Source organism: Manduca sexta, chromosome 11, assembly GCF_014839805.1.
Source record: "Manduca sexta isolate Smith_Timp_Sample1 chromosome 11, JHU_Msex_v1.0, whole genome shotgun sequence".
Taxonomy (NCBI): domain Eukaryota; kingdom Metazoa; phylum Arthropoda; class Insecta; order Lepidoptera; family Sphingidae; genus Manduca; species Manduca sexta.
The window spans coordinates 2,361,981-2,387,817 of record NC_051125.1 but is presented as its reverse complement, the minus strand read 5'-3'; the positions used below and the strand labels follow the sequence as shown (position 1 = coordinate 2,387,817).

General features: G+C 34.3%; 4 protein-coding genes across 5 annotated transcripts in view; 3 read left to right on the top strand and 1 right to left on the bottom strand.

The window, feature by feature from the left end:
- The first annotated feature begins 354 nt into the window (after positions 1-354).
- LOC115450799 (signal recognition particle receptor subunit alpha homolog) lies at positions 355-8,384 on the top strand. Its single transcript, XM_030178908.2, has 10 exons — positions 355-578; positions 810-1,062; positions 1,447-1,563; positions 1,819-1,945; positions 2,103-2,250; positions 2,924-3,053; positions 3,551-3,693; positions 3,894-4,049; positions 4,278-4,485; positions 4,774-8,384. The coding sequence occupies exons 1-10, from the start codon at positions 462-464 to the stop codon at positions 5,202-5,204; spliced, it is 1,830 nt and encodes a 609-aa protein (XP_030034768.2). The 5' UTR covers positions 355-461; the 3' UTR covers positions 5,205-8,384.
- Positions 8,385-9,377: 993 nt separating this feature from the next.
- On the top strand, positions 9,378-11,428 carry LOC115450795. The gene is made up of 4 exons (XM_030178904.2): positions 9,378-9,635; positions 10,115-10,273; positions 10,767-10,896; positions 11,054-11,428. The coding sequence occupies exons 1-4, from the start codon at positions 9,513-9,515 to the stop codon at positions 11,374-11,376; spliced, it is 735 nt and encodes a 244-aa protein (XP_030034764.2). The 5' UTR covers positions 9,378-9,512; the 3' UTR covers positions 11,377-11,428.
- Positions 11,429-11,483: 55 nt separating this feature from the next.
- Positions 11,484-19,948, bottom strand: LOC115450796 (protein maelstrom homolog). Its single transcript, XM_037437524.1, has 12 exons — positions 19,765-19,948; positions 18,689-18,834; positions 18,135-18,324; positions 17,717-17,860; positions 16,953-17,183; positions 16,280-16,443; positions 15,672-15,815; positions 15,235-15,297; positions 14,654-14,747; positions 14,175-14,228; positions 13,566-13,643; positions 11,484-12,997 (listed from the first exon to the last, which is right to left on the bottom strand). Exons 2-12 carry the CDS (start codon positions 18,815-18,817, stop codon positions 12,951-12,953), a joined length of 1,338 nt encoding a protein of 445 aa, XP_037293421.1. The 5' UTR covers positions 18,818-18,834; positions 19,765-19,948; the 3' UTR covers positions 11,484-12,950.
- A 652-nt stretch (positions 19,949-20,600) lies between these two features.
- The window catches only part of LOC115447191 (alpha-(1,6)-fucosyltransferase), a 41,898-nt gene continuing 36,661 nt past the window's right edge, over positions 20,601-25,837 (top strand). For both annotated transcript variants that reach the window (XM_030174173.2, XM_037437403.1), the window contains exon 1: positions 20,601-20,807. The gene's annotated coding sequence lies outside the window, so the exon portion shown is untranslated. The remainder of the gene's footprint in view (positions 20,808-25,837) is intronic.

The window sequence follows — 25,837 nt, the reverse complement described above, 5'->3', positions numbered from 1 at the left end:
CAGCATATTTAGGTTTATCCAAATTATTTTTATTTTACCAATTAGTTTAAGCAATAACTATTCTTTTATATGAAGTTGTCTTTATCTTTGGTTTTGTTGCAAATTAATTATTTAGTGTTTTTTAAAAAAACGTTGGTACCTACCTATGTAAATATGAACACCTCAGATCAACACGGATATCCATTTTCCCTTAATAATTTCCATCCAATTGAATTACACGAATATATATTACATTTTTGATGAAAATAAAATAAACGCTTTGTTTGAACATTTGTTTATCGTTCAACAACCCTTTTATACATCTGGAAGAAAGCGTAATTTAGATAATCTATAGTAAACGTGAGTGAGTTCAAGTGAGTTGTCATGATAGTGTCAATCAATTGTCATTTAGTATTCCTACGTAGTACGAAACATCTGTGAAGATTTTATTTTCAACAAATATTTTACCCAAATAATTCAATATGTTAGATCTTTTCAGCATCTTCAGCAAAGGAGGTATAGTGTTGTGGTGTTTCCAAAGCACGAGTGAAATATTTTCGCCCTCTGTCAACGCTCTAATACGTAGTGTGATATTACAAGTAAGTTCACCAAGATTAGGATAAAAGTTACCTCAAGGTAATCTAATTCAATTAATCATACGCAACGTGGAAAATTTGCATATAAGACACATTTCATTGTATTCTATTTAGAACCAATTACGACCTAATTTAATAATTGTAAAGTACTTTTTAAGTTGTTTTTCCTCATCTTGTACACAATATTATTTTCTTAAAGAAAGATTTATAATACTGTATGATTTTTTTTTTCAGGAGCGTACAGGCAACAACACGTTTAATCACAATGCCTTAACATTACAATATAAGTTGGACAATGAGTTTGAGCTGGTATTTGTTGTGGCATACCAGCGCATTCTACAGTTGTCATATGTGGACAAGTTCCTGAATGATATTCACCTGGAGTTCAGAGACAAATACAAGAATGAGCTTCAGAGCGGTCCTCATATCATGGACTTTGATTTCAAGTCATCCTTTGATAGACTGTTGCGAGAAAGTGAACAGTGGGGTAAGTTGATGGCAAATATTTTAATTTTTGATGTTGAAAATTTGGTAACTATTGGATGTAAGATTTTATTGTTGAAGAGGTTATACAAAATGGTATATGGGAAATTTATTCTACTCTAAGAATGAATAAATTTTATCGGGAAAACTTATCTTTAATATTGGGTTTTCCTTATTGCTTTGACCTTTCATAAGTGCCATATGCCTACATGACTAGTTAACAATTTAATATTGTTTTTTTTTATCTTTAATATACTTTGTATTCTTAATAAAAAAAAATTATGATTATAGTAGAAAAACAAAGAGTATTTTATTTAAATATAATTTTCAGTCTGGAAAATTTATGATATCTCAATATGATAAAAACAATTCAAATTTTCTATTTCAGCCAAAGTGCAAGCTAAAATTCCAAAACAAATGAGAACATTCGAAGACTCACAGAAGTCTAAAAAAACTGTTGCATCCATGATTGAGCGTAAGGGTGAGGAGAAAGGGAAAAAATGTGGTGAGTCCTCAATTTGATTTTTTTTCTTAATTATTTAAAAATAGGTATTGCCGCCAGCTCCAGCCATATGAAAGACTTTTTGCTGTTTAGAACACCTTCTGTGTACTTTTATATAACTTAACACAATTTCTTAATATCTGCTCCAATATTCACATTAATAATGTTAAATAACTAATGTAATAATTATTGCACAAGACATACTATTAAAAAAATTTGTTTTCAGATCTTTTATGCAATAAATTTTTTATATTCCAGTTAAAATTGTGGAAAACAAGAGCCTGGCTAATGGCAAGGTGGAGGAGCCTATGCTGGAAGATGACGTCATTGCAGCGAGCAGAGCCAAACTCGCACAGAAAATGTCTAAGACTAAGAAAGAAATCAAGTATGTTTTCAAATAAAAAAATTATCTATTTCATGAACATGTCATGTCTACTAACGTAGAGAGGCACATGTATCATTTACTCTTTGCTGAATTTTGGGACTGAATGCCTCTTATAGTTAACTGATGGGCTAAACATATATTTGGTGTTTTGTTGCAGGAAGTCTCCAAAGAGTCCGAAAGTGACAGAGCGTGTAAAGCAGCCGCGCGTGTGGGAGCTCGGCGGAGGCGCGCGCGACCTGCCCTCGTTGGACTTCAGCACTGACAAGCCTGGTGACGGAGACAACGGCATCACGCCTGACACCGAGGTACCAAACAAAAGCGACAATGGCTTAGCTACTGCGCTTCCTTACAGAGTTGCTCTGGTTAAAACTTCTAATTAGCCTGTCTTGTACAATGGCCAGAGTTTAATGGTTTTGACAAACAGCAGACGAGGTAGGATGTTGATGCAACACTTGATTGATGTAATAATATATTAGTTAATATAGAATAATAAGACTAAACGCGGAAAAGGGGTCCAAGGGGCCTTAAACAAAATGCCTGTCTACAATCGGTAATGCTAATAGAAAACAAAATGTACAGGAATAGCATATTCATCCAGTTAGAAGTCATGTGGAAAAAGCAAATGAGCAGATAAGGAAAAAAAGTACAAAAAAATTTAATAAAAACATTTACAACTTCTCTAAGGCCTTTAGATTATTATCATGCTACATCATTCTGTCGACAGAAACTAGAAACAATCATTAATGTGCCACACATACATTAAATGTAACAAGATTACTGCCTAAAACCCATAATAGTGATTAGGAAATTGAAGTCTGTTCTTAAATCAGTTAAGCAGATTTTGCTTTGCTCTGTCCTTATAACCAATGTCACCTTCAACTTACAGATATAAATATTCTAAATATTATCTACTAACAAAAACCAACATCAATATAATCTCTTGCGTTTTTTATTCACCCAGTACTACTTTGATTACAGTTGGTGGGCAAAATGACAGGAGCCATCCGTGACTTGGAGGTGGAGTCTGAAGACAGCTCCAGCGAGGAAGAAGTGGAACACAACCAGGCCAGCCCCAAGAAAACTGGTGGCATGTTCAGCATTTTCAAGGGTACGCCATTTATTCTACAGTTTTGAACTAAAATCATTTTTAAAGCCGTTAACATGTCATAAGACGGAAAATATATTTTGGAACATGCACACTTACCCTCTTATTCATAAACATTATTTATTTAAGGACGGAGTATTGCTGTGACAACAAGTCTGTTTCTCAGCTTTGTTTATCTGACAGCCAACTAGATTAAAGTTCTATCTCAATATTAGCCAATTAAAAAGGCCCTATGTTTACGCACTGCGAAGGCCGCCATGCCGTCAGCACTGAGAAACAGACTTGTTATCACAGCAATGCTCCGTCCTTAGATAAATAACGTCTATGAATAAAGGGTTAGTGTTTCTGATGCTGATAGCATACATTAGAATAAAAATTCATCTAGGATTAAATATGTTTTAATATAATATGATTGTAAACGCGATATATTTTAAATAATTCCTCGATACCAAATTTATCCATAATTTTTTTTCACTTTCATCATAATTTTTATTGGGAAGGTCTCGTCGGCTCCAAGGCGCTGACTGAAGAGTCGATGCGTCCCGTGCTGGACAAGATGCGCGACCATCTCATAGGCAAGAACGTCGCGGCAGACATAGCGAATAAACTGTGCGATTCCGTTTCCACAAAACTTGAGGGCAAGGTGAGTTTGATCGGGTTTTGATGAAATTTGGTATGCAGATAGCTTGAGGTCCTGGGAAGGATGTGAACTAACTTTTATCCCGAAAAAAATATAAAATGGGACTTTAATCCCGCGAAAAATTTGTTACCAATTAAAATGTCTTGTTTATAACATATGTATTATGTAGTCTTATTTACTACCTATACATAATTCTTCTACAGGTGCTCGGTACATTCGACAGCGTTGCCAAGACGATCAAGACCACCCTTACCGAGTCGCTAGTTCAGATCCTGTCGCCGAAACGCCGCGTGGACATCCTGCGCGACTGCATGCACGCCAAGCAGGAGTGTAGGCCTTACGTCATGGCCTTTTGTGGGGTGAGTTCAAAAATGTTAAAGTATTAAAATAAAATTGTGAGATTCTTTTCCATAAACTTGTATAGTAACCTTTATAGTTTACGATGTATTTTTTTTTAATGAGAGAGTGCGTCCATTATGTTTAACTTACACAGAATCGATAAGCAATTACATATTCTCGGTCATTCCGCCTGTCTGCGCTAATAATATTAGTAATACAATTTTTTTATATTTTAATTTCTCGTGCAGGTAAACGGCGTAGGAAAATCAACAAACTTGGCCAAGATATGCTTCTGGTTGATCGAGAACGACATGTCGGTACTGATCGCGGCGTGCGACACGTTCCGCGCGGGCGCCGTGGAGCAGCTGCGCACGCACACCAGGCATCTCAACGCGCTGCACCCCGCCGCGCGGCACGGCGGCCGGCACATGGTCACTCTTTACGAGAAGGGATACGGTGAGTAGAGAAGTAGCAAGTGCTAACAGTAGCTTTTTTATAATATGTATTTCACTCATTGTGCCCATCTGTTAGAGATGCAAAGAAAATGTAATCGTATGTATATGAAGTTTTATGTTTATATCATAATGTTATCTCTGTTGATGGACCTAAATAAATAAATAAAAGAATAAGTAGTAACACATTATGATACATTTTGATACATTGGCAAAATATTATTATGACTGTAAATGAGACGAATGTATTAGCCGTTTGTAATTAGAATTGAGATTAATAGTTTTCCAACAGGTAAAGACGCAGCCGGTATAGCTATGGAAGCGATCCGTTATGCAACAGACACAAAGACAGACGTCGTTCTAATCGATACAGCGGGACGTATGCAGGACAACGAGCCTCTCATGCGAGCCCTGGCCAAACTTATCAAAGTCAACGAACCCGACATGGTACTGTTCGTCGGAGAGGCTTTGGTCGGTAACGAAGCTGTCGATCAACTCGTCAAGTTCAACCAAGCCTTAGCAGACCACAGCTCGTCCACCAACCCGCACGTTATCGACGGAATAGTGCTGACCAAGTTCGATACTATCGATGATAAAGTCGGCGCTGCGATATCGATGACGTACATCACTGGGCAGCCGATAGTTTTCGTTGGCACCGGGCAGACTTACACTGATTTGAAGGCTTTGAACGCTAACGCTGTTGTTCATGCATTGATGAAGTAGAGTGGTCGGTGTTGGGCTGTTTGTGGTTTAATTATCGATGTTATTTCAGCTATCAACCTAATTAGTATACTTATAGATTTATTTCAATTTTATTACATGAAGTCTAATGTGTTATATATTGTTATAGTATTGGCAATTGTTATGAAATTTAACTGGATAAAAACAAGGTTTACAGATCTAATGTTTTAAGAATATGCTCGGCTAGACTTATTTTCTTAGATACTCTTACTTCTATTTTATTCGTAGAATGCCACAAGCAGCCATAAATTAGGTGTTTTGTGTACTGGAAAATAATTTTGGACATAAGTTGCGCCTGTTATTTTTTCAAAAATGTTTATAGCGAAAATATTTGTTGAGTGACAAATTATTTCTCGCCCTGTATTAATTTAACTAGTCGGAAAAGAAGACATTCATAGAGATATGCGTGGGCGTAAAATATGAATTAAAATGATAAATGGACGAAATTATTTTTCATGCACTAAATGTATTTAGTTAAATAATAATGTTACATCTGATATATGTTTATTAAAATTTACAACATATCTTAAATTTTGACATTTTCTAAAATATTTTCCACATGTCTGTTAATGAAGTTTATTTTTATTTCACAATAAATGTTTATTTTCTTATGGTTTGATTTTATTCGGGTGATTTTTACAGGGACTAGGTGTAACATTTCTTATAATTTCTTTTTTTTTACACGAGTGACTACTTTTTTAGTATATAAAATAATATAGGTACCATATAGGCTAGAAATATACTGTCAAAGATTCTGATATTAATTTTAATTATTTTACATTTGTGTGTCGTGTAAAATATTATTTTTGAGGAATATAGATGAACTATAAACAAAAAGTGGTCACTTGTAAACATAGCTTTATCTTTTGTGTCATATGATTGTGTATTTCATTGAAGCATGTATTGTACGAATTAAGTAATGACCAGGATAGCAAATCTGTTTATAGAAAGTTAGAAATTGATAGTGTTTACATGAATGCGTTTTATAAAGAAATATAGTACTAAAATACAGATGCAGTAAGTCTGATGTTTGACTAAACACATCGAAACAGATCTAGATGATTCAATTTCAAAAGGAAATGCACTAATATAAACAGGTTCCTATATTGAAATATTGTTATTTTAACATCTCAGTAGATGAAATTGTTTTCGTCCCAAAGTTAACCAATTCACTATATAAAAGTTGTTAAGGATTATTATTCCGAGAAATCCGCTTTATTAGTACTATTGGTAAATAGTAACGGTAATTGTAAGAGTGGATAAAGCGTAGTCCACACTAGCAACGTTAGTGTTTTGAACGGGTTTATAAATAATGTCATACTAATTACCTGAGCAATAGCGACGGGTGAATGGCTAATTGTCTTAAGCGACATTTTCTTGCGACACTATACTTAGTGTAGTGTTTATGTTACTACATACATATTTAAAATCACCTTTTTTCTATGTTTTTTTTAATCTAGTTAAATTTTTTCGAAAATGTCGTTTAAGCTAATTAGCCTTTCAACCGCCAATATGGTTATTTCTCGCTTTCCGCCTAAAATTGCCACGCGTCAATGTTTGTGTAGTACATTTATGAAATTCTTATAAATTTAAGAACAGAACTGTTTCACCATATTGCTGCGGATAATTATGTATGGGATTAAGAAAGAATTTAACCTGGCCATGACAGTGTTGTGCCTAACAGAGTGAAAACAAATATGGCTTTTGTCTTCTTTTTAGTATTGAAAGTCAGTTCAACAATAAAAAAAAATGCATATTTTACCTAGACGTGAAGGACATATCCATATCTACGGTTGAAAGGTTAATTGACTAAGCGACATTTTTTTTTTCAAAAAAATTAATTAGGTTAAAAAAAGAACATAGAAAAAAATATTGATTCTAAATATGTATGAAACTTAATGGTGCAAAGAAATGTCGCTTAAGTCAATGAGGATTTCGTCCGTCGATATATACATTCTAGTAAGTCTGTCGTTTATTCGGGTTAAATATTTGTTTTAACTCCCGTGTTGAAGCGTTTGCGAGTATGGACTGCGCTTAGATATTAGTAAATAGTTTAAAAAAGAATAGTTTAATTCCAAATTTGTATAATAGCGTTAATTTTGAGTGCCTTGTATCAGAGAAGGTTGGGGTGAGGCGAGCTACCACTTGGCAGTAAATAAATGTAAGAAATAAAATTTTAATACAAATATTAGTAATATCATTTTAGTAACTATTTATTCCCTAAAATAATATTTTTTGTGCTCATTTTTAATTTTATTTTTGTGAATATATTCTATAGTATGCTATCGGCTAACTCTAATAATTTATTTATCTAAACACTTCACAACTGTGTGTATTTTCTTTACCGAAATTCCATAACCTGCCGTGTTATTACGTTATAATTGAAACTATAAATATAAATTACATTCAATTTTCTTATTTACCCATGCAGAATAAATATATTCTAAGCAGGAAGTATTATAAAATTACTATAAAATTGGGTGGATATTTATTTACATTTTTAGCATTGGCTGGTTAATATACTATATTTTTTTTTGCATAAGTGGGTAGTTGTCTCCCCCGCTGGTTTCTGCTTGTATTGCTCACACGAATCAATATAATAGGTTTGTAACAGGACTTGTACACTGCCCGTTGCCTTTACATACGTTAACCAATGTACAGTATACCTACATAAGATTTTTTACACAAAAGTCACTTTTTTCCACATTAAGGTACTTGTATATTGTCGGAGTTAATGCAAACGAAAAAAATCCTGAATAATATTTCTATACTAACAAGCATGTTATGAAATTAGCGTGCTATCTCAGATAATATCTATCATTTCAACTTCATATAGGGCGATTCAATAATATTTTTGCATGAAAACGAGTACTTACATTTTTTTAAATTTATTTTTTTTACATGTCAATAACTTTTGCTCACGACTTCCCTTGCGTATAATTTTGTTCCCAGGATTAAAATAGCATATAGCACTCATGAATACTAAAGCTTCTGATAAGTGAAAAAAAATAAACATAAGAGTTTCGCGAGTTTAAAATTTACAAATAGTCTCTTTATCTGGGTAGTATAATTTCTTTGCATTAGCCCCTACAATATTAGTTTAAATAATTTCATACTTCAACAAATCTAATGATACGCGGTGTACCAAAAAAAAAAAAAACATCTGGCAATACAAAAGACAAAAGCGAGTAAGAAAAATTACGAACGTTACATTTAAATCTTAAATGCGAGCATACGTTTTTCTTCATACTAAGATGGGTCTATGCACTCAAATTATTTTTCCAAATGGATTTAGTTTAGGGCTTGGGTGTAATGGAATTGTTTGCTCTTACAATCTTTTTGATTATTAATCTTAGAATGAATATCGAGTGGTTACTGTGTACCAGTGAGGATATCTATTCAAGATCTAGGTACATTGTAGCAAAATAACTTCATATAAAATTATTGGGCAATGTTTTCAATGATCTAGATGGTTATACCTGAGAAACTTTTTTTATACTGCACTATGCTGATAAAATCCCCAACTGAAAACAACTCCATATAATAATTTATATACAATTTTTGGTACACCCTGTATACAATACTCTGAACATATTTTTTCACTCACATTTCAAGCAACACTTCCTTTTGCGAATGCATCAGACTGTTTCTGTTGTTATACTTACTGCTGTTGATTTATTATGTTATACGTATGTTATTTATCTGCAATTTTATTGTATTTCAACAATTAAATCTTATAAAATTTGAATAAAATATATTATTAAAATTGTGTTTTCTTAAATTATCTTAAGTAAGATATATTTAATATTTCTAAGCTAGTCATCACTTATGTCTTTCTAAATAGGTTGGTGGAACAAAGTATAATTATTATGTACTATAAACTGAACCCAAAATTGGTTTGATTAATGGTCTGGCCGATGCTAGTACCAACTGATACCCACACTGCATATTCTAAAATTAAAATAGCAAACATTTTTTTGTCCTTTAGGCTTCTATTCTCATATTTGCTCTAGTAACGAGTAGGCATTTCTGAGAAAAATACTCGTGCGTTTTTACCACCAGGCAAGTAACTCGCTCGTTGTCATACAGTTTGACCCCAACAAACGTGTGCCATTGACCATAATAGATTAGTATGCGTCTGTCACCGTACAATTAATATCATTAACACCTAACTATTTGCGACCTTCATCAAATTAACCAACATCCTAATTACAAGCAAATGCAGCCCATTTCGGGACAATTGTCGCGGATGGCCGGCAGTCACGACGTGCCGACAAAATAATAGCAACCATGGAAGAACCCTTTGAATACGTGAAAAACTTAGTGGTAAACTTCAAGTTGAACTACTGCTGTTATGTGGCCCCTGTGCGAATCGGATTGCTGATCACAGCTTATTTTAATATTATTTTTGATGTAAGTTGTTTATTTTAATATTATTTAGTGTTTGTCCTTGCTCCAGTAGTACCATGCATGCGCTGTGAATCGAGAGGTGTGAATTTTAGGTCAGGACACACATAGTTTTGAAACACGCACTCGGAAATCAAACCACCCGAGGAGCTTTACATCAGATTAACATTCGGTCCTAGTTCGTACTATTGCCTATCAGCTCTAATTACAGTCATGCAATTTAATTCCTTTTTGATCGAAAATACTCAAATAGCCCCTATTTCGAAGATAAACCCGAAACTAGCATCGATTGTGCGTTGCCACAATGTTGCAAAGAAGATAGATTCACTCAAACCTAAAAATTCTGAATTCGGTACCTAATTGTTTTAGCACTATGCGATATATCACACACTTTTCCTATATTTACATAATCCCCATGAGTCAGGCAATTTTAACCGCAGCATTGTAATCTATAATTATATTCCTACTGATTATTTATTTTCCAGTTGGCATCCATAGTGGGCATTGGCGACGACAGCTACAAGCCCACGATAATGCAAGTGGAAGAGATCATCCTCCCAGACAACGCAACCAAGCCGATCCCGATACTATGTTACGCGGGAGAGTTTGCCTTCAATGTCGTGCTGTTAGCTGCTGTTTATCGAGTATGGGGGTTTTATAACTAAATATGGAGAATACCTAAACAATATAAAGCCTAATTGGGTATGGAACGGACTATTATGAGGACATGTTTTTTTTTTGGAATCCAGCCTCCAAAGCGCCTCTAACTTTTCCAAGTTACGTCTGTATTTTTTGTAAAATATCGAGACGATAGAAAACAAACGGAGCCTGCCTACTGAGACATGTTCAAATTACGTTTATCAAGTCTGCCAACCCACTCTAGGCCTGCGTGGACCAAAGCTTTAAATATAATAGACGCGTAATCAGTTGGGGCAGTTTAAAATACAGGGATGGTATATTTTCTTTAGTCTCCCATGCTCTGAACCTTCCTTGGCCCTCCTTTTTACACTCTAGAGCCGTTGCAAGCGCAACACTTTGGTCCACATTATCTCATGAACTGAGACTGCACGATAATACCAACCCCAATAGCTTATCAAATAATATTTACTTCTAGACTCAGTTAATTTTTTTTTACAGAGGGATTCGATTCTACTGCGCGTGTATATGTACTGTTGTTTCGCAACCCTGATTACTTCGATCATGTTCTACTCTGTTGTTATTGTCGCGATGGGGCTGTTGATCAAAATGGCCATGATTCTTAGCATACGTGAGTATAATCTATTGAATATACGTAATTTAAAAGGAATGAAGATTCTGCGTTCTATTTCCATGCTTGATTATTTAAATTCATGTTCAGAAACTGATTCTCAGATCAAATATTTATTTGTACCGTTCATGTAAATTTTATGTTGATTTTTTTCCAGTATTCCAATGCTACGTAATCATATTAACACGAAGCGCAATCGTTGAAATAAGGCTCGAGAGGAAGAGACTTGAACTACCGACCTTGGTCATGAGCTCTTTGGTTCGCGAGACCAAAGAAAAGAGTCCTGATACCGAGTCTATTAAGACCAAAGACAAGACTCCTGATATAGAGTTTCCGAGGATCAAAGACAAAAGTCCTGATATTGAGGTCCCGCATGAGGCGGAAAAGATAGATGCTACCGAATGTACTGATTTAGACGACAAACAGAAAAAAGACGTTAAACTTGAGACTGTACAAGAACATCCGAAAGAGGAAGTTTAAAAATATAACTGTCTCTTTTCAACTTATTAATAAAAACATGTTGACTTACTTATTCATAAAATTATTTATTTCCTTAAAGTAGGATAGAAATAAAAAAAAACACACTAGACATTTAATTCTTTAATAAAGAATACTAGAACTACGCACAAAAAATATAACTTTAAACTTATGCTAAGATTTACAACAAAGACTTAAGTCCGAGTCACAAACCCACGATCACAAGAGAAATTTTTGATTTCATACGGCTTTGCCACCGTACTTTATATTTAATTCGTAATCACATATTGTAATCACAGTATATTGGAAAAAGTCAATATATTTATTTCGAATAACTTGCAATATTTGTCAAACCTTTTGGATTATATACCTATATCCAAAAGGTTCTAAGGTAATCAGAATGTACTCAATATTTTTCGCATACGATACGCATGGTCACTCGTTTCTGTTCTCATCAGCATTTCTAGAACTTAAAGATAGGTAAAATTAGGTGTAAAATATCAAACCATACATAAGATGTGTTCGGATAATGTTGAAAATTTGTCTCTGTTATCGAGAAAAAAATTCATCCGAAGTTCACGGGAAAAGTTGGTAAAAACTGTGCTTGTGAAAATGTCAAATAAAGCGCTAAATCAACTGATTTAGGGTGTTATTTGATAGGATTTCTCAATATTTGTCGACATGTCTAAAATTATTGCATTACATTATGATTGAAGTTTCTGATATTATCAATATTTTTATTATACTTTTCTTAGCAACTATTTCTTACAAGTGGAGAAACTGAGCTGCATTTATTAATTTTTCGGGTTTCTTATAGTAAAGTGGCGTGTCATAGTCGGCTAGTAAACGGAATACTGGTTTAAATCAAGAGCTTATATTACGTAACATTGAACATTGCTACTAAATATATTGTTTCCTACATTATCTGGAGGTATTAATAATAGAGTAAAATGGGCTTTGCACTATCAAATGTAAATGTAATGTATTTAGACTTGTAGAAAACAACAAAAGAGAGAATCATTAGACATTTATTTTTAGGCCTTACCAAATCCAACTAAAAATATGTGTCATCACAGATAACAAATAAAAAAAATAACAATAAATGTCATTAACTTTGAAGATAACAAATAACAATATTTTTTAAAACAATAAATTCTAGTGGACCCGTTTAAGTTCTAATATTATTAATTTTATCAAGATATTCTAATTCTGTAGGACATGAAACACGTTGTTTCCAATTGTATGAAGTTATCAACATGGCGAGTTTATCACTATGTGCCTCTATTCACTCTGGTACAAAATATGTTCAATGATGATGGAACAAATTTAGATATGACTTAAGACATATTTACTAAGTTTTTTGATAGTTCTTTTTGTGCGTATAAACAATGTCACAACTACTACGTTATACAGCGTGCCCTGAAAAGTTCAATATTTACGCTTTTACAGCACCATGTATACTTAAACACCGAGATTCATAAAACACAGAAAAATAGTCATTTATTTTAGCTTATTACAAATTCACAATGAAATCTTGTTGATACGTTGGCACATTGCAAGTTATTCTTAATTTTTATTTACTTCTTCAAGTTCATCCGATCGAAACTGCTCGCGAGGCCGCGACCTGCAAATAAACAATAGAACGTCAGATTTAGGCAACAAGTTTTATATAGAACCCATATATATTAACAGACATAGCTTTACTCAATACTCAGGTATAATTATTGAGAACCAGAGAAAAGTGGAAGAATATAAATTAAGTATTGTATTGAAGATATATATCTAACATATATTGCATTTGTGTCTTGAAGTAAGAGCTTTTACAATTCGATTTTGGTGGTCAAATGATCTATTTTCGAGACCCAAAAACAGACAATTTTAAATACCCATTATAGTGTCTAACGCACTTACGATTCCTTGACTGTAAATATTCCATTTTGTTTATTTATCAAATTTCACCATCTTGATCAGAATTATGAGATATTATAAAACAAAATCCATCGCCGTGTATCTGATTGCTATAAACTCAAAAATGGATTTCAATGAAATTTGGTTTAGATAATTTAACACCCTGGGAAGGCAACTTTTTATCGCGGGAAAATATATAGCGGGTCTGTTATCCCGCTTTCACACAGGCGAATCCGCGAGCAAAACCTTATATTAGTATAAGATAAGGTAGTTCTAACGCTCACCTCTGCCGTGTCCTGTACTGCCGAGCGTTGGGAAGTTCGTCTCGGTCAGCTCGGGGGCTTGTTGGAGACGTTGCGAATCTGGAAATAATATCGATATAATAGTATGTATATTTTGATTTACATTGAACTCTAATATTAAGACTGGCCGGCAAGATGTTGCTGTAACATATTGCACAAAAACTTCCCAGTGCGTTTGCCCTAGCGACAGAGTTCAATAGTTCTAAATACATGCGACTCCCCGTAAGTCCTGTAAGCGTCAATCATTTACAGAAATTAGCTTTCAGGGATTATTTACAGGGTAAAAATTACTCGCGATCGTCAACTTTGCAAAATTTGGGCTTATTTAAATCTCGTTTACAATACAATGTAGGAAACATATAAGATCGCTTTTTCCCCTCCAGTCTACATTCTAGTGACAACATGCTTGTAAATTTTATATCTAGTCAATCAAAAAAAAAGAATTTCAATATGTAAATTGCTCAAATTCTGTTGGGGCTTGTATTTTACGGTAAAATTATCACTTCCCATTATATCATGGGACTCAAAAGTATATGAGTTAGTCGGTTTCCAGTTTCAATCTGGGAAATACGCATCGAGTAAAATACTTACAATCAGTCCTCGGCATACGCAGCGGCGTGTAGGTCCTCTTGCCCTTTGGAGCACCTGGAATTGAAGAAGTTAGTGAAAGTTCTAATCATTTTTATGGAAGACAAGTGTCATATACAAGGTAAATGTGTGCCCGCATTGGCTCCTTTACCAAGAGGTTCGCCAGCCGATGGCCCAGGGGAGAATTAGTGTGAATAGAACATACTACACACAGATTATACTACACACTTGAAATTGGGCAAATTGCTATGAAGAATGGGAAAAGTATGAATTGTAGGTAAAGTCCAGAGCACATGTTCCTCTCCCACACCTCTCCCGCTTTACCAATAACATAGAGCAGAGCGTAATTGAGCGTACGGAATATAAGGGAATGGAATTGGTGAATTCATTCGAGTTTTAGAACCTCTAGGGCGGGAGCTTGTCGTTTCCTGTAGCATAATAATACAGGCAAGAAGTTATATAGTAGGTACAAAATGACTCACTGGTATGGGAGGCGTTAAAGCTATACACGGTGGAATCGTCGACTGTGTCGTTAATGATCGACGAACTGCAAGACGACATACTGTCGTGCGGCACCTGCGACAAACAAAACCTGCTGTGAATACAGTAAATATTTATTTACCAAACGTTCGGTGCTTGAGTTTATCTAGTTGTTTAGAATTCCCATCACACTCTATGATAAGACTAAACAAAATTAAATAAACATATATCACGCCTTTAGCTTAATGGGTAGGCAGAGGAGCAAACAGGGCACCCACTTCACTCCTATTAACAGGGTCCTATGACATGATAGCGTGCAACGAGCTGCATCGGCGAAAAATCCCTGCCTTGGCTGACACAGAGCATAAAAACCTAATATCAATAAGACAATAACATTACTTGCTTTAAAATCTTAAAATTCGTAAGAATTTACAGTTGCGAACAAAATAAACAAATACGAAGCTTTTTAATTATAAAAAGCTAGTATACAAAAACTGTCAATTAGAAAAGAAAGTATATTATGTGTCTTATCTTAGGTCAAACGCTAAGTCCCTTTAATAAAAAAAAATCTGAAATCACATACCTGCCGACGAGCTACACTCGGTAGCGCTCGTTCACGCTTCTCTTCCTTGTACGAGAGGATGCTCTGAAACAAAACACACAAACTACTTAAAAACTTTCTATGAATTTATTTCCAATATTATTTTTTTTAGTATCTCCCTGAGACTTGCCAAACTATACTGGTTGGTTATATAAAACTTTACAATATTGTCAGCAATTAAATTATGTACTTGGCTATTTAATCAATCAGCTGTAAATGAAAATCCGCTATCTTGCTTCTTAATATTAAACTAGGAATCGGTGATGTATTTGACAGCTATTTAAGTAACTCTTAATCACCTCTTAACGCTAAAACAAGTTTATAAGTAAGAGTGTATGTAATATGTATCTTCACGTTTTTTTCATAAACAAGCCATATTATTATATTACTTATATATAGGCTAATAGAAATATAGTTACGTCTATATCGAAGTCGTGCGGCACGTGTTTCCCGGGCTGCGCGGCGATGCCCAGCAGTGGGCAGCACACGTCCAGGATTGTGTATGCCCAGCGCTTCACGCGAGAGGATGTGCACTCGTTGCTTTTGTCCACGGTCTCATGGTGCTGAGGAATATATTTCATCTCGATTTGTCTACTCAAGCGAATTTGCATGATTTGCTGGTAAATTCCGATATCGCGCAATATCGCATAAATTCAAGAAAAACTTCATAATATATGGAATTGTTTAGTAGAAATAAATATTTTTGCATCTTCATCTAGTTCTTGTTCTATGATTACTTTTTTAATACATTGATGATCATAAGTTATTTAATAATGATTACTTAGTGTTTTAAACTGAATATATTGACTTTAGGCATAGTCAATCAATGGTGAAGGAAAACATCGTGAGGAAACCTGCACATCTGAGAAGTTCTCTGTAGGAATTTCGAAGGTGTGTGAAGTCTACCAATCCGCACTAGGCCAGCGTGGTGGACTAAGGCCTAATCCCTCTCAGTAGTAGAGGAGGCCCGTGCTCCGCAGTGGGCAAGTATATAATACAGGGCTGATATTATTATAGTCAATCATACCTCGCAAGCCAACCCGGGCGTGTACTTGAACAAGTCCTTGTTCAGCTGCGCGGTGGCGAGCGACTCCTTCGGGAACCCCTCGTTGTCGCCGCTGCGAATCGCGTTGGCCAGCGTGAAGAACATCGTGTCCAGCTTGTATACGCGGAATAGCGCGTCGTCCTCGGCTATGCAATAATAAAAAATAGTAGCAGTTAACTTCAATTATTTATGAGTTTAATAAATCATGTGTAGACGATTAAACGTGATTTCCTGTGATTATAACATTAAAAGTGCTTTGATCAATAATTGCAAATAAAATGCTAAGGTGGTTTGGGCATTTGGAGAGGATGGATGATAAGAGACTGACAAACAGGGTTTATAAGGCGAACGTGGATGGAAGAGCCGGTAGGGGTCGACCGCACCGAACCTTCGAATGTCAGACATCTGATCTTCTCAGTAAAGACCAGGTCAAAAGTATCCGAAACCGGAGGGAATGCGTGAAAAGATTAATAAAGGTGGAGGAAGCGCGAGAAGTATGCCAAAATAGTGCTAAGTGACAATCCATAAACTCTGCCTACCCCTATGGAATAGAGGCGTTATACTATGTATGTATGTATGCAACTAAACTTCGAATCGCGTAGCAGACACCGAGACTAGCTGAACAATTTACAAACGCATCAAACATAACTCTTACCAGCTCTGTTACACAGCTGCCATATAAAATTCTGTATCGGCTCAACTTTCTCTGGCATTGTGAATATGGGCGGTAGTGTGTTCGTGCCACGATCATTCTGTTTCAGATAGTCTATGATGTTGGCCAGGATCTGCACGTAGTTCTCCTTGGGTAGGCTGTCGTCCAGCGTGTCAAGGCCGTAGGTCCTCAATGACAGCTTCACGTCGTGCGCGAAGCCTATTGGTATCATAACTGCAAAGGAATTAGATTTCTTATTAACGCGAATGGTAGACATTGAAATAAAACTTTTTTACGCATTTTATCGCTGTTTTTTATTTTATTATTGTCTCCCGATGTGTCTAAAACTTGGCAGCCTTAATGGTCAATAGCTAGAATGATTTTTGTATAATTGAAAAATGTAGGTAGATATTGTAACTTTGACTTTTCGGACGACGTATACCTCCGTCTTCCCCGTGACCAAGGCTTTAACAGAATTCGTCGTAACGGCAATATCACAATTTCATTCAAAAATACAGTATAGTCACGCTAACTACAAAATGATAAAAAAATTACAAAGTAAAACTTGGGATTTTTGGTGGCAATATTCAATATTATAGGATGATAGCACCATGTTAGTAGACGTAAAGACGAATAATTGATTTCAATTATTAACGCATTGTAAAATGGACCCTGTGTTGTACCATCCAAAAATAAAAATTTCATCATGATTATAATAATAGCTGTCACAAAGCTAATCACTTCTAAAAAGTATAATAAATTCTCACCTGGTCTAACAAACTCGTGATAACTGTTCTTAATGCCTTCACGCAGGTTAAACTGTAAGACAGTGAACTCTCCAATGAGATAGTCCGGTCCAGCTTTGCACAACTCAATCACATCCAACAGGAAGAAGTCTTCATCCAGAATACCTGACAGAGATAAGTGCAGCTATGTAGTCCAAAGTGATCTTTTAAATATTGACAGCATTAGGGAGCGGCAAACAAAGTAACCGTCCACCGTACCACATAATTCGTGGGGTGTCGTGCTTGCAAGGGGCCCAAGGAAAATTTACCTGTTGGCAATTGGATAAGACATCCTCACAATAAAAATAATAATTACAGCTATCAACAATTGCCAGTTACAAATTAGAATGTAAACTATCATGCTAATAAAGTATAGATGAGGAATTAAAATAAGTCTTACTTTGATTAAAACACTTAAGATTGATAATGTTCTTGATATCTTTGAGTTCAGCCTCCTCCACAAGCTGCATTTCTTTTTGTTGCTGCTCCAAATACGCGAGAGGCACACCAGTAGATGTGAACTTCTGGTTTGTACCCCTCTCTTTTCTAGCCATAGCTTCGTATTTGGCTTTTGCGGTTGGTGAGATGGTCTGGCAAGGTCAGTGTGATGTTGGAATTAATTGGCACCATATTGGTGATAGCAATATGGGGGATGGGAACTGGAAGATCATCTATCTAAAGTCTTAGGGTAGGCACAGTGTCACACAGTGCTATGTATTTGAAGGCTCTGGGTTGTGTTTGGTTGATGTGTATAATCATTCATTTGTATAGAAAAAAACTTGCCAGATAGGTTGGTATTGTTACTTTGCACAAAGTCATGATTTGAATTACAATTTAAATTAAACTATGAATTTAGTAAACAGTTAGATTTGTGATCAAAATTTTGATATATTTCCACAATTCATCTAGAAATATATATTTTTTTTCTCCATGCAAGTAACATAATATTCTTACCTTCCAGGATGGTCCTGCAGCTTCTGCCACCTCCTTTAGACTTTGGTAAGTGATGTCCAACTTCTTCTGGTTTTCCCTGAAGTCCAGCATGTAGTAGTAGAATGCATTTCTTGGCGGTTTCTTCGGCATCTTCCTATTGGTACCAGCTGCATAAATGTAAACAAAATACTTTTTTTGTATTTTTAGGTACAATATAAAAAGACTTTCAATTTGAATTAACTTCTCACTGTGATAGGCCTTCTATCACATTATGGGACAGAATACACATGGCAAAAGATTGGTGCAAAATTTAGGTGTCTGTCCTACCTCTTAGTATAAAAGGCATGTGTGTGTCTTTCTGTCCCTCTGTGTGCCTGTGTGTGTGTATGTAGAAACAATATTTGCCGCTTAAAAAAAAACCTCATTTCATAACATTTACTCATCTTCTAATAACATGTTCACATGACATATATTAAGTTAACATGACAAGAATCTTGATTTAAATTTTGTGTTAAGGTAGAATATACCAAGACTATATTGCAAGTAAATTCAGCTCTCTTGTGGTCCAATCCTATCCTGATCTTTATGATTGTTAACTCACACCATTTAAGGTTGATTATAACCATCTCATTCTAATTGTATTAGGAGGTAAAACCCAAAATAAAGACGGTACTAAAGTTGTTTATACCGGTTGCTTAAAATCACAATCGGAAATCAAATATCGAATGTCGGAACTTGCCCTTATAGTCGAAATACTTGTGAGCCACATCGTTATTAGGAAAATACATGATTGGGGGATTCATGACCCTTTATGTATCAAACAATACCAATTATTGATGCTTGCACTTTTTAATATTTCAATGCGCGCGCATCTTTGAGCATACATTATAGCGGTATAATTAGCTCATGCAGACAGATGAACTATTTGAACTCATAAACGTTACCGGCATTTAGATGTTTCAGTAATTTTGAGACATAGAAAAGATAAAAGAAATTCCATTGTTAAACAGCGGGTGTAAGTAATGTGTAAATTATTTTATATTTCCACCGAAAATATTTTTTTATACATGTAATAGAAGATAATGGGTTTAACTTACTTTAAATTTAGAATAATTGTCTAAAGTCAACCTTTATTAATCTTATTCAATTATAAATATATATTTCAAATATATAGCTGTAAAACTTTTAGTTGAAAATGCCAATTCGTAAATCGTAAGGAGCTAAAATTAATAGATTAAAAATATGAAAACACATTGTTTATGGTAAAATTGCAAGCAAGCAATGAACACAGAACACATATAGGAATGAATGACTGAAATATTGATGACAGATAAAAATTGAATAGTGATCAATAATAATTGTAATGTCGAATGTGCACAATCGCCGAAAGTATCTCGAATCTTGCTTTGTTTTTGGCTAGTACTTTTCGATGAAAAAAAAATAAGGCCAACATTGAACTACCTGCATACCTACTACAAAGTTAGATTTCTATGAAGTATTTATTGAAACATGTGTTAATTGGTATATATTTATTATTATATTAGCATAATATATTAAAATGGTGTTTGAGAAATAAATATATCATAGTGGTTATGTAAAATTGACATCTAAAATTTTTAAAACCACATCAACTATTTTTTATCCTATCAATACTTACTTATACTTGGCATCATCGTATAATACTATAATTATAAAACTTATTTCTTTTTACAAATTACATTATTACACATTTCTGACTTCATAATTTTGGAACATATTTTATGTATATTTTTACAGCGTTTAATGTTTTTTGTTGTAGTTGTGTAGCATTTATTGTAAACGATTTGATTTGTTTATTGTTCCGTATTGAAGTATCCCGATATACAACAATATATCGTTTTTCAAAAGTTTTTGAGTTTACGTTTTATTTTTTCACTTGCATCTGACATACCACTTGTTTGACGGAAAGAGCACGGAAATCGGAATTTCATTTAACCATTTTTTATTCTGTCAATGTAATGGTGGTGGTAGCTGTGTAGTGTAATAGAACATAATTGAATAAAAAAAACAATTTATTTTAAAAGAAGACGTACCTATCCCGTGTACTATATTGTATAATTATTGTGTCATTGTTGTTCTCTGTGCAATTGTTATTGAGTTGGTGAGTTATAAATTTTGTATAATTATATTGTACTTATAAATCCGTACCGATTACTTAATGTTTTTATTTTATAGGTATTTAAACAAAAAAAAAAGTTTTAAAGGATATCGCATCGTGTGAATGTGTGTAGCAATCTAGTCTAGATTTGCTCTAAATGATCAATATCCGCTGTGTTGTGTCCCTCGTGTGTTGTACTGCGACTAATTTGCCTATTAGTTTATTATATTTTAGTTTGCGGCTCGGGAACGGTAAAAGCACCTTACAAAATTCCGAATATATATCTTTTACATCATATAACAATAGATTATTACTTCTATATTAACAAAATCTGGAATCTTCTGCTACTAAGTCCTGTAAAAGTATTGGTTTGCGTACTGTTCGTGTATTATGTTCGATTTGAACGCACCTTTATGCTTTAACCTTATAAAATTGCAATCATTTTTTTTTCAAGCTTTTATTAGGTATTTTATCACAATTTCCATGGCATGTTAAACTCAACAAAAGATGTTAAAAAGTTGTAAAGTGAAATGTTATTCAAAATCTTTTCCTTGATGTGAGTGAATCACCTTCTATGTTACTATTTTAGTTGAAGAGAGTTATTTTCTTATTGGTATAGAAATGAAACATTTTCCTTGTTTTTGAGTGTTTTATATTTAAAGAACATTCAGCATCACAATAGGTCTTTTATGGTTTGCTATATTTGTAAAAATAATTGAAAATATACATATTTTTTTAAATAAACCCAACAATTTACTTGTTAAGATCTAGTAGCAACTGTAAAATGTTTTTGTAAAGACAATATAAACTTTAAAAAATTTAAGCATTTAAGTTATTTTCTTCCCTAAACACATAATCAACTTTATGACAAACGGAACAGTCATTTCTCTGTGCAAAATATGGAACTTTATTCCACCTCACTTAATTACACACTAAAAGGAAAATGTGAGACAAAAGTTGTTAAAAGATATAACATAGATATGTCGTTTTTCCTTCCTCTTTAGAATTCAGATCTAGTTATAAAAAATTGAATTATTATTTATATCTCTTAGCGCAAAGGGTCGATATAACCAGATTTCAAATTGGTTTGTCTTTATGTAGAATCTGATTATGTTTACAATGATTTGCATTCGGAATCTATGCATATTACTATCTTTACGTTGTATCCGGTTCCTTTTCTGAAAATTGCACCTTTCATCACTGATAGAGAATACCATTCCATGCATGTTTGATAGCTGGGTTTAGGTATATTTGTATTGCAATTCCTAGTTCTATAATAGTTACATTGTTATTATGTGTATCAAGTGATAAAATTATCTGATTGTGTGAACAAATGAAACATGGGTGGACTGACATGTATAAAAACAATATATTGTATTATGTAGCATAAATTAAATTGAGAACTTTTTCTATTTAAGTTTTTTGGCAATGAAAGGACATGTTAAAGACTGTGTAATTGTAATAACATATTTTTTTTAAGCCACAGAGTTGTCCCTTTCATCTTTTAAAAAGGGCTAAAGCTTATGTTCCATGGTTTAATTTAATTCACAGATGACATGTCAAGTCAATAAATTATGTTTATAAACATTTATCTTAAATATGAAGAAAAATTCATCTTGTTGATTTCACTGGTATTAAAATGTATACTACTGTAATTTTTTTTTGGATTACTAAATGATGATACAAGCTAGCTGTTCCCCTGATGATAAGCAATGTGACTTCCCGTTAACAATAATAATATCACTCAATTTAGATATAGGATTCACACTGCACTGTGCTCATCATTCATAGTTATAGATTGCCATTTCTAAATGCCCAGTTTCAAAAGGAGACCAATAAACACTGTTTGCCAGAAAGAATAGACAATATTTCTTCCTTATGCCACATATTATTTGGCAGTTCATACCAAGCATGTAATGCATCTCATTGTGCTTATGATAACTGAAATTGATATGCACAATACCATTCCTTGCTAATTTCAAGAAGATATTATAACACAGGTGTGGTATAAGTTTACAGTCTTAAGAGAATAAGGGTCCAGGATAGAGAGAACCCATACAAAAGACCCAGGATGTATCACATTTAACAGGTTCTTCTAGATTTATATCTGTTTCATTGACGGGCGATATAGCATCATTGAATATACTATTACATCTAATTTCCATTTGCAGATAAGATGCAATGAGTCTGCTAATTTATTTTTTCTCAAGTCATGAAGGTAGATAGTTTTAATAGTGATGTACTAAGGTAGTACACCGCAAGATAACTGTATATCGATATTTTACCGATTTCGCATCTATTTGTAATTGAGTAGTTTGTTATTTCGTGGTATTATTATCATATTTTTTGTATGGCACAATGCCAATTAGCAGGAACTTTTTTTATGAGCACTTGGTCATCGTACCCTATCAAAAAGTCCCTGCTACCAAGATACTGCCCATTGTATAATAAACACAATGATACATAATCAAACTTAAAAGAGCTTGTTCCTCAAACCTTAACTTATATATTTATTATACTTACGTAACAAATATTATCGACACTTTCTTTACCATACAAGGAACGATTACATATGCCTTCGACATAAAAAAGTCTCAGGTACTCATTTTACCAGCCGAGTCGACGTGTTTCGCTTCACTAGTAACCAAGGCGCTATATTTTAATTTGCAAATTGCTCATGTAATTTCGAACATGAATATAAACGGTGCGCGATCGTATTACTTTAAAATGAAGCCCATGACGAAGCTTTATTTGTAAAAATGATCTCTTAATGTTTTGTTCAATCCTCATTTATATGTAGCTGTCGACGTGCCATTGAAAGGATTGAATGTAATAAATAAGTAGCGCTTTTTCGACATTGGTTTTTAATTGTAATATTGGGTTTTATAAACAACTGATTAGGTAAATAGTAATCAAGATGTCGACACTAACGATAATGGACCGCAACGAACAGCACTGCGTTCCTCATTTATAGTTGGTGCGGGGGCGTAGTTGTATGGTGTACGCGGTATGACATCGCTCTAAAGTGTCGGGTTCGAAATCCAGGTCGGGCGAAGTGCTGTTGGATTTACTATTCAGTTTCAGCCTGGAGTTTGCCATTTGTGCCCAATAGCGATAGGTTCCCCCTTATGACATCATGGGACGGAACACACAGGCAAAAAATGGGTGCTCTGGGTACCTCTGCCTACCTCTTCGAGGATAAAAGTGTCACTTTTAGACTAAGATTCTAACCACAATTTTTGTACATTTATTTTTAAATGTTTTGTGTATTCAATGACAAGATCTAATTGAATAAACAGAGGAGCTACTTAATGTGCATTGTGCATACAGATGGTGCATGCTGTTTATGTTGAATACTAGTCTTGTGCATAATAAACCTGAGTCGATTTGCCTGGATGCAAATGTCATTAGATCGCAGCTCGCGCTAATGGCATAAGATGTTTACAGCTATCTTGTAGGATGTTATTATGTTTGGATTGAGCGATAACTTCTTCGGTTTAAGGGCCACTTTATGAAATAACTAGAGTTTGCTTTCGGCTTCATCTGTACCTACTCGGAATAAAATACGGGTTTAGATTTCTTATAATAAAAATGTTATGGGAATCAGAATAGTGGTATCAGAAATAAATGTCTTCAAATTAGGAATAGGCAGTATCAACTGGAATGACTATTCATTGCTGGTCATTTCCGAAATAACATTACGGTCTCGCTTTAAGCGGTTAGGCGGAGAGGGAAGCAGCAGATTTTCTTAAATATTTATCTGTTCCATTATGTGACAGATGGCACATTTATTGCCACAACAAACTCAAATCCGTCGTCGGAAACAAATATTTTGAATGAACACTTTAGTGTTGCTTATCTTTGTAAATTGTTTTCTGTTTAAAATAATCCGCCGTCCGTAAAAAGAAACGTATTAACATAAATAAAACTCTAATTGGAATTATAATTTGACGGCCTTGGTATTTGTGTTCACGCGCTATGTCATTTATAAAAATAAGTGTTTCTTTGTGTAATTTATGCACTAAATAATATTATCCAAGCGAACTTCGTAAACATGTATGAAATAACTATCGCTATTAGAGCGTCCGCTGGCTATAAATAAAAAAAATTGCTTTCACCAGAAATAAATAACGTTCTGATATAGAATGAGGGTAGTTATCCGTATGTTTATTTGAAATCAGTTGGCTTTGTCATTAAGGATAGTCTCTTGGTATAGCAGAAACTACATGAAAAGATTTCATCGCTGTTTTTTTATATGCGTACGGCAAAGTGACTGCAGTTGATAGTAACTGACGAGAGACGCTCATCACTCGCCAGTCGTCACAATAGGGTACCGGACTCATTTTTTAACAATTATCAAATATTTACATAATATAAATTATAACACCAAAGAAATTATTAAAATCCAGTGAAAAATCAACAAGTTATAAGCATTTGAATTTCGGTGGAAGGGGTAATTAACAAGAAACAGAAAAGAGACAAAATATCCACATGTGACGTCATCGGGAATTACGACGCGTGCGAAAGAAAGAGATGAAGCGATATCGCCACATCGCGCCCACTCCTGCACATTACAATATTTTAAATATGAATTACTCGCTCATTTTTTAACCAATTTTTATGCTGTTTTCGCAGAAGTGCTTCTTATATAATGTACAAAATCAAGCATAGGCCGGTCCCGTATTATGCCGTCTTGTTTGAAACATTAATTCGATCATTCCTACCGGCAAGCAGTAAGGCATTCATGTGATCTAGTATGGACGAATTGTAAGGCGTAAAGAAGAGAAGTGAGGTATCAGTTTTGGGAAGAGAGATACTGGAAATCGTATTGGCTGTAAGAAACATTACAGCAGTTTTATCTTTACATAAATATTCAGTGAGATAGCGGTATTCACGACGCGCCAATATATTCACATTGTAGACAAAATTGTCCACAGTATGACTACTTACAGGAATTTAGTAGTAGTGTGCGGTTTTCCATTTCGTATTCTGTAGACTTTATCATACACTGAGAATTCTACAGTGCGATATTG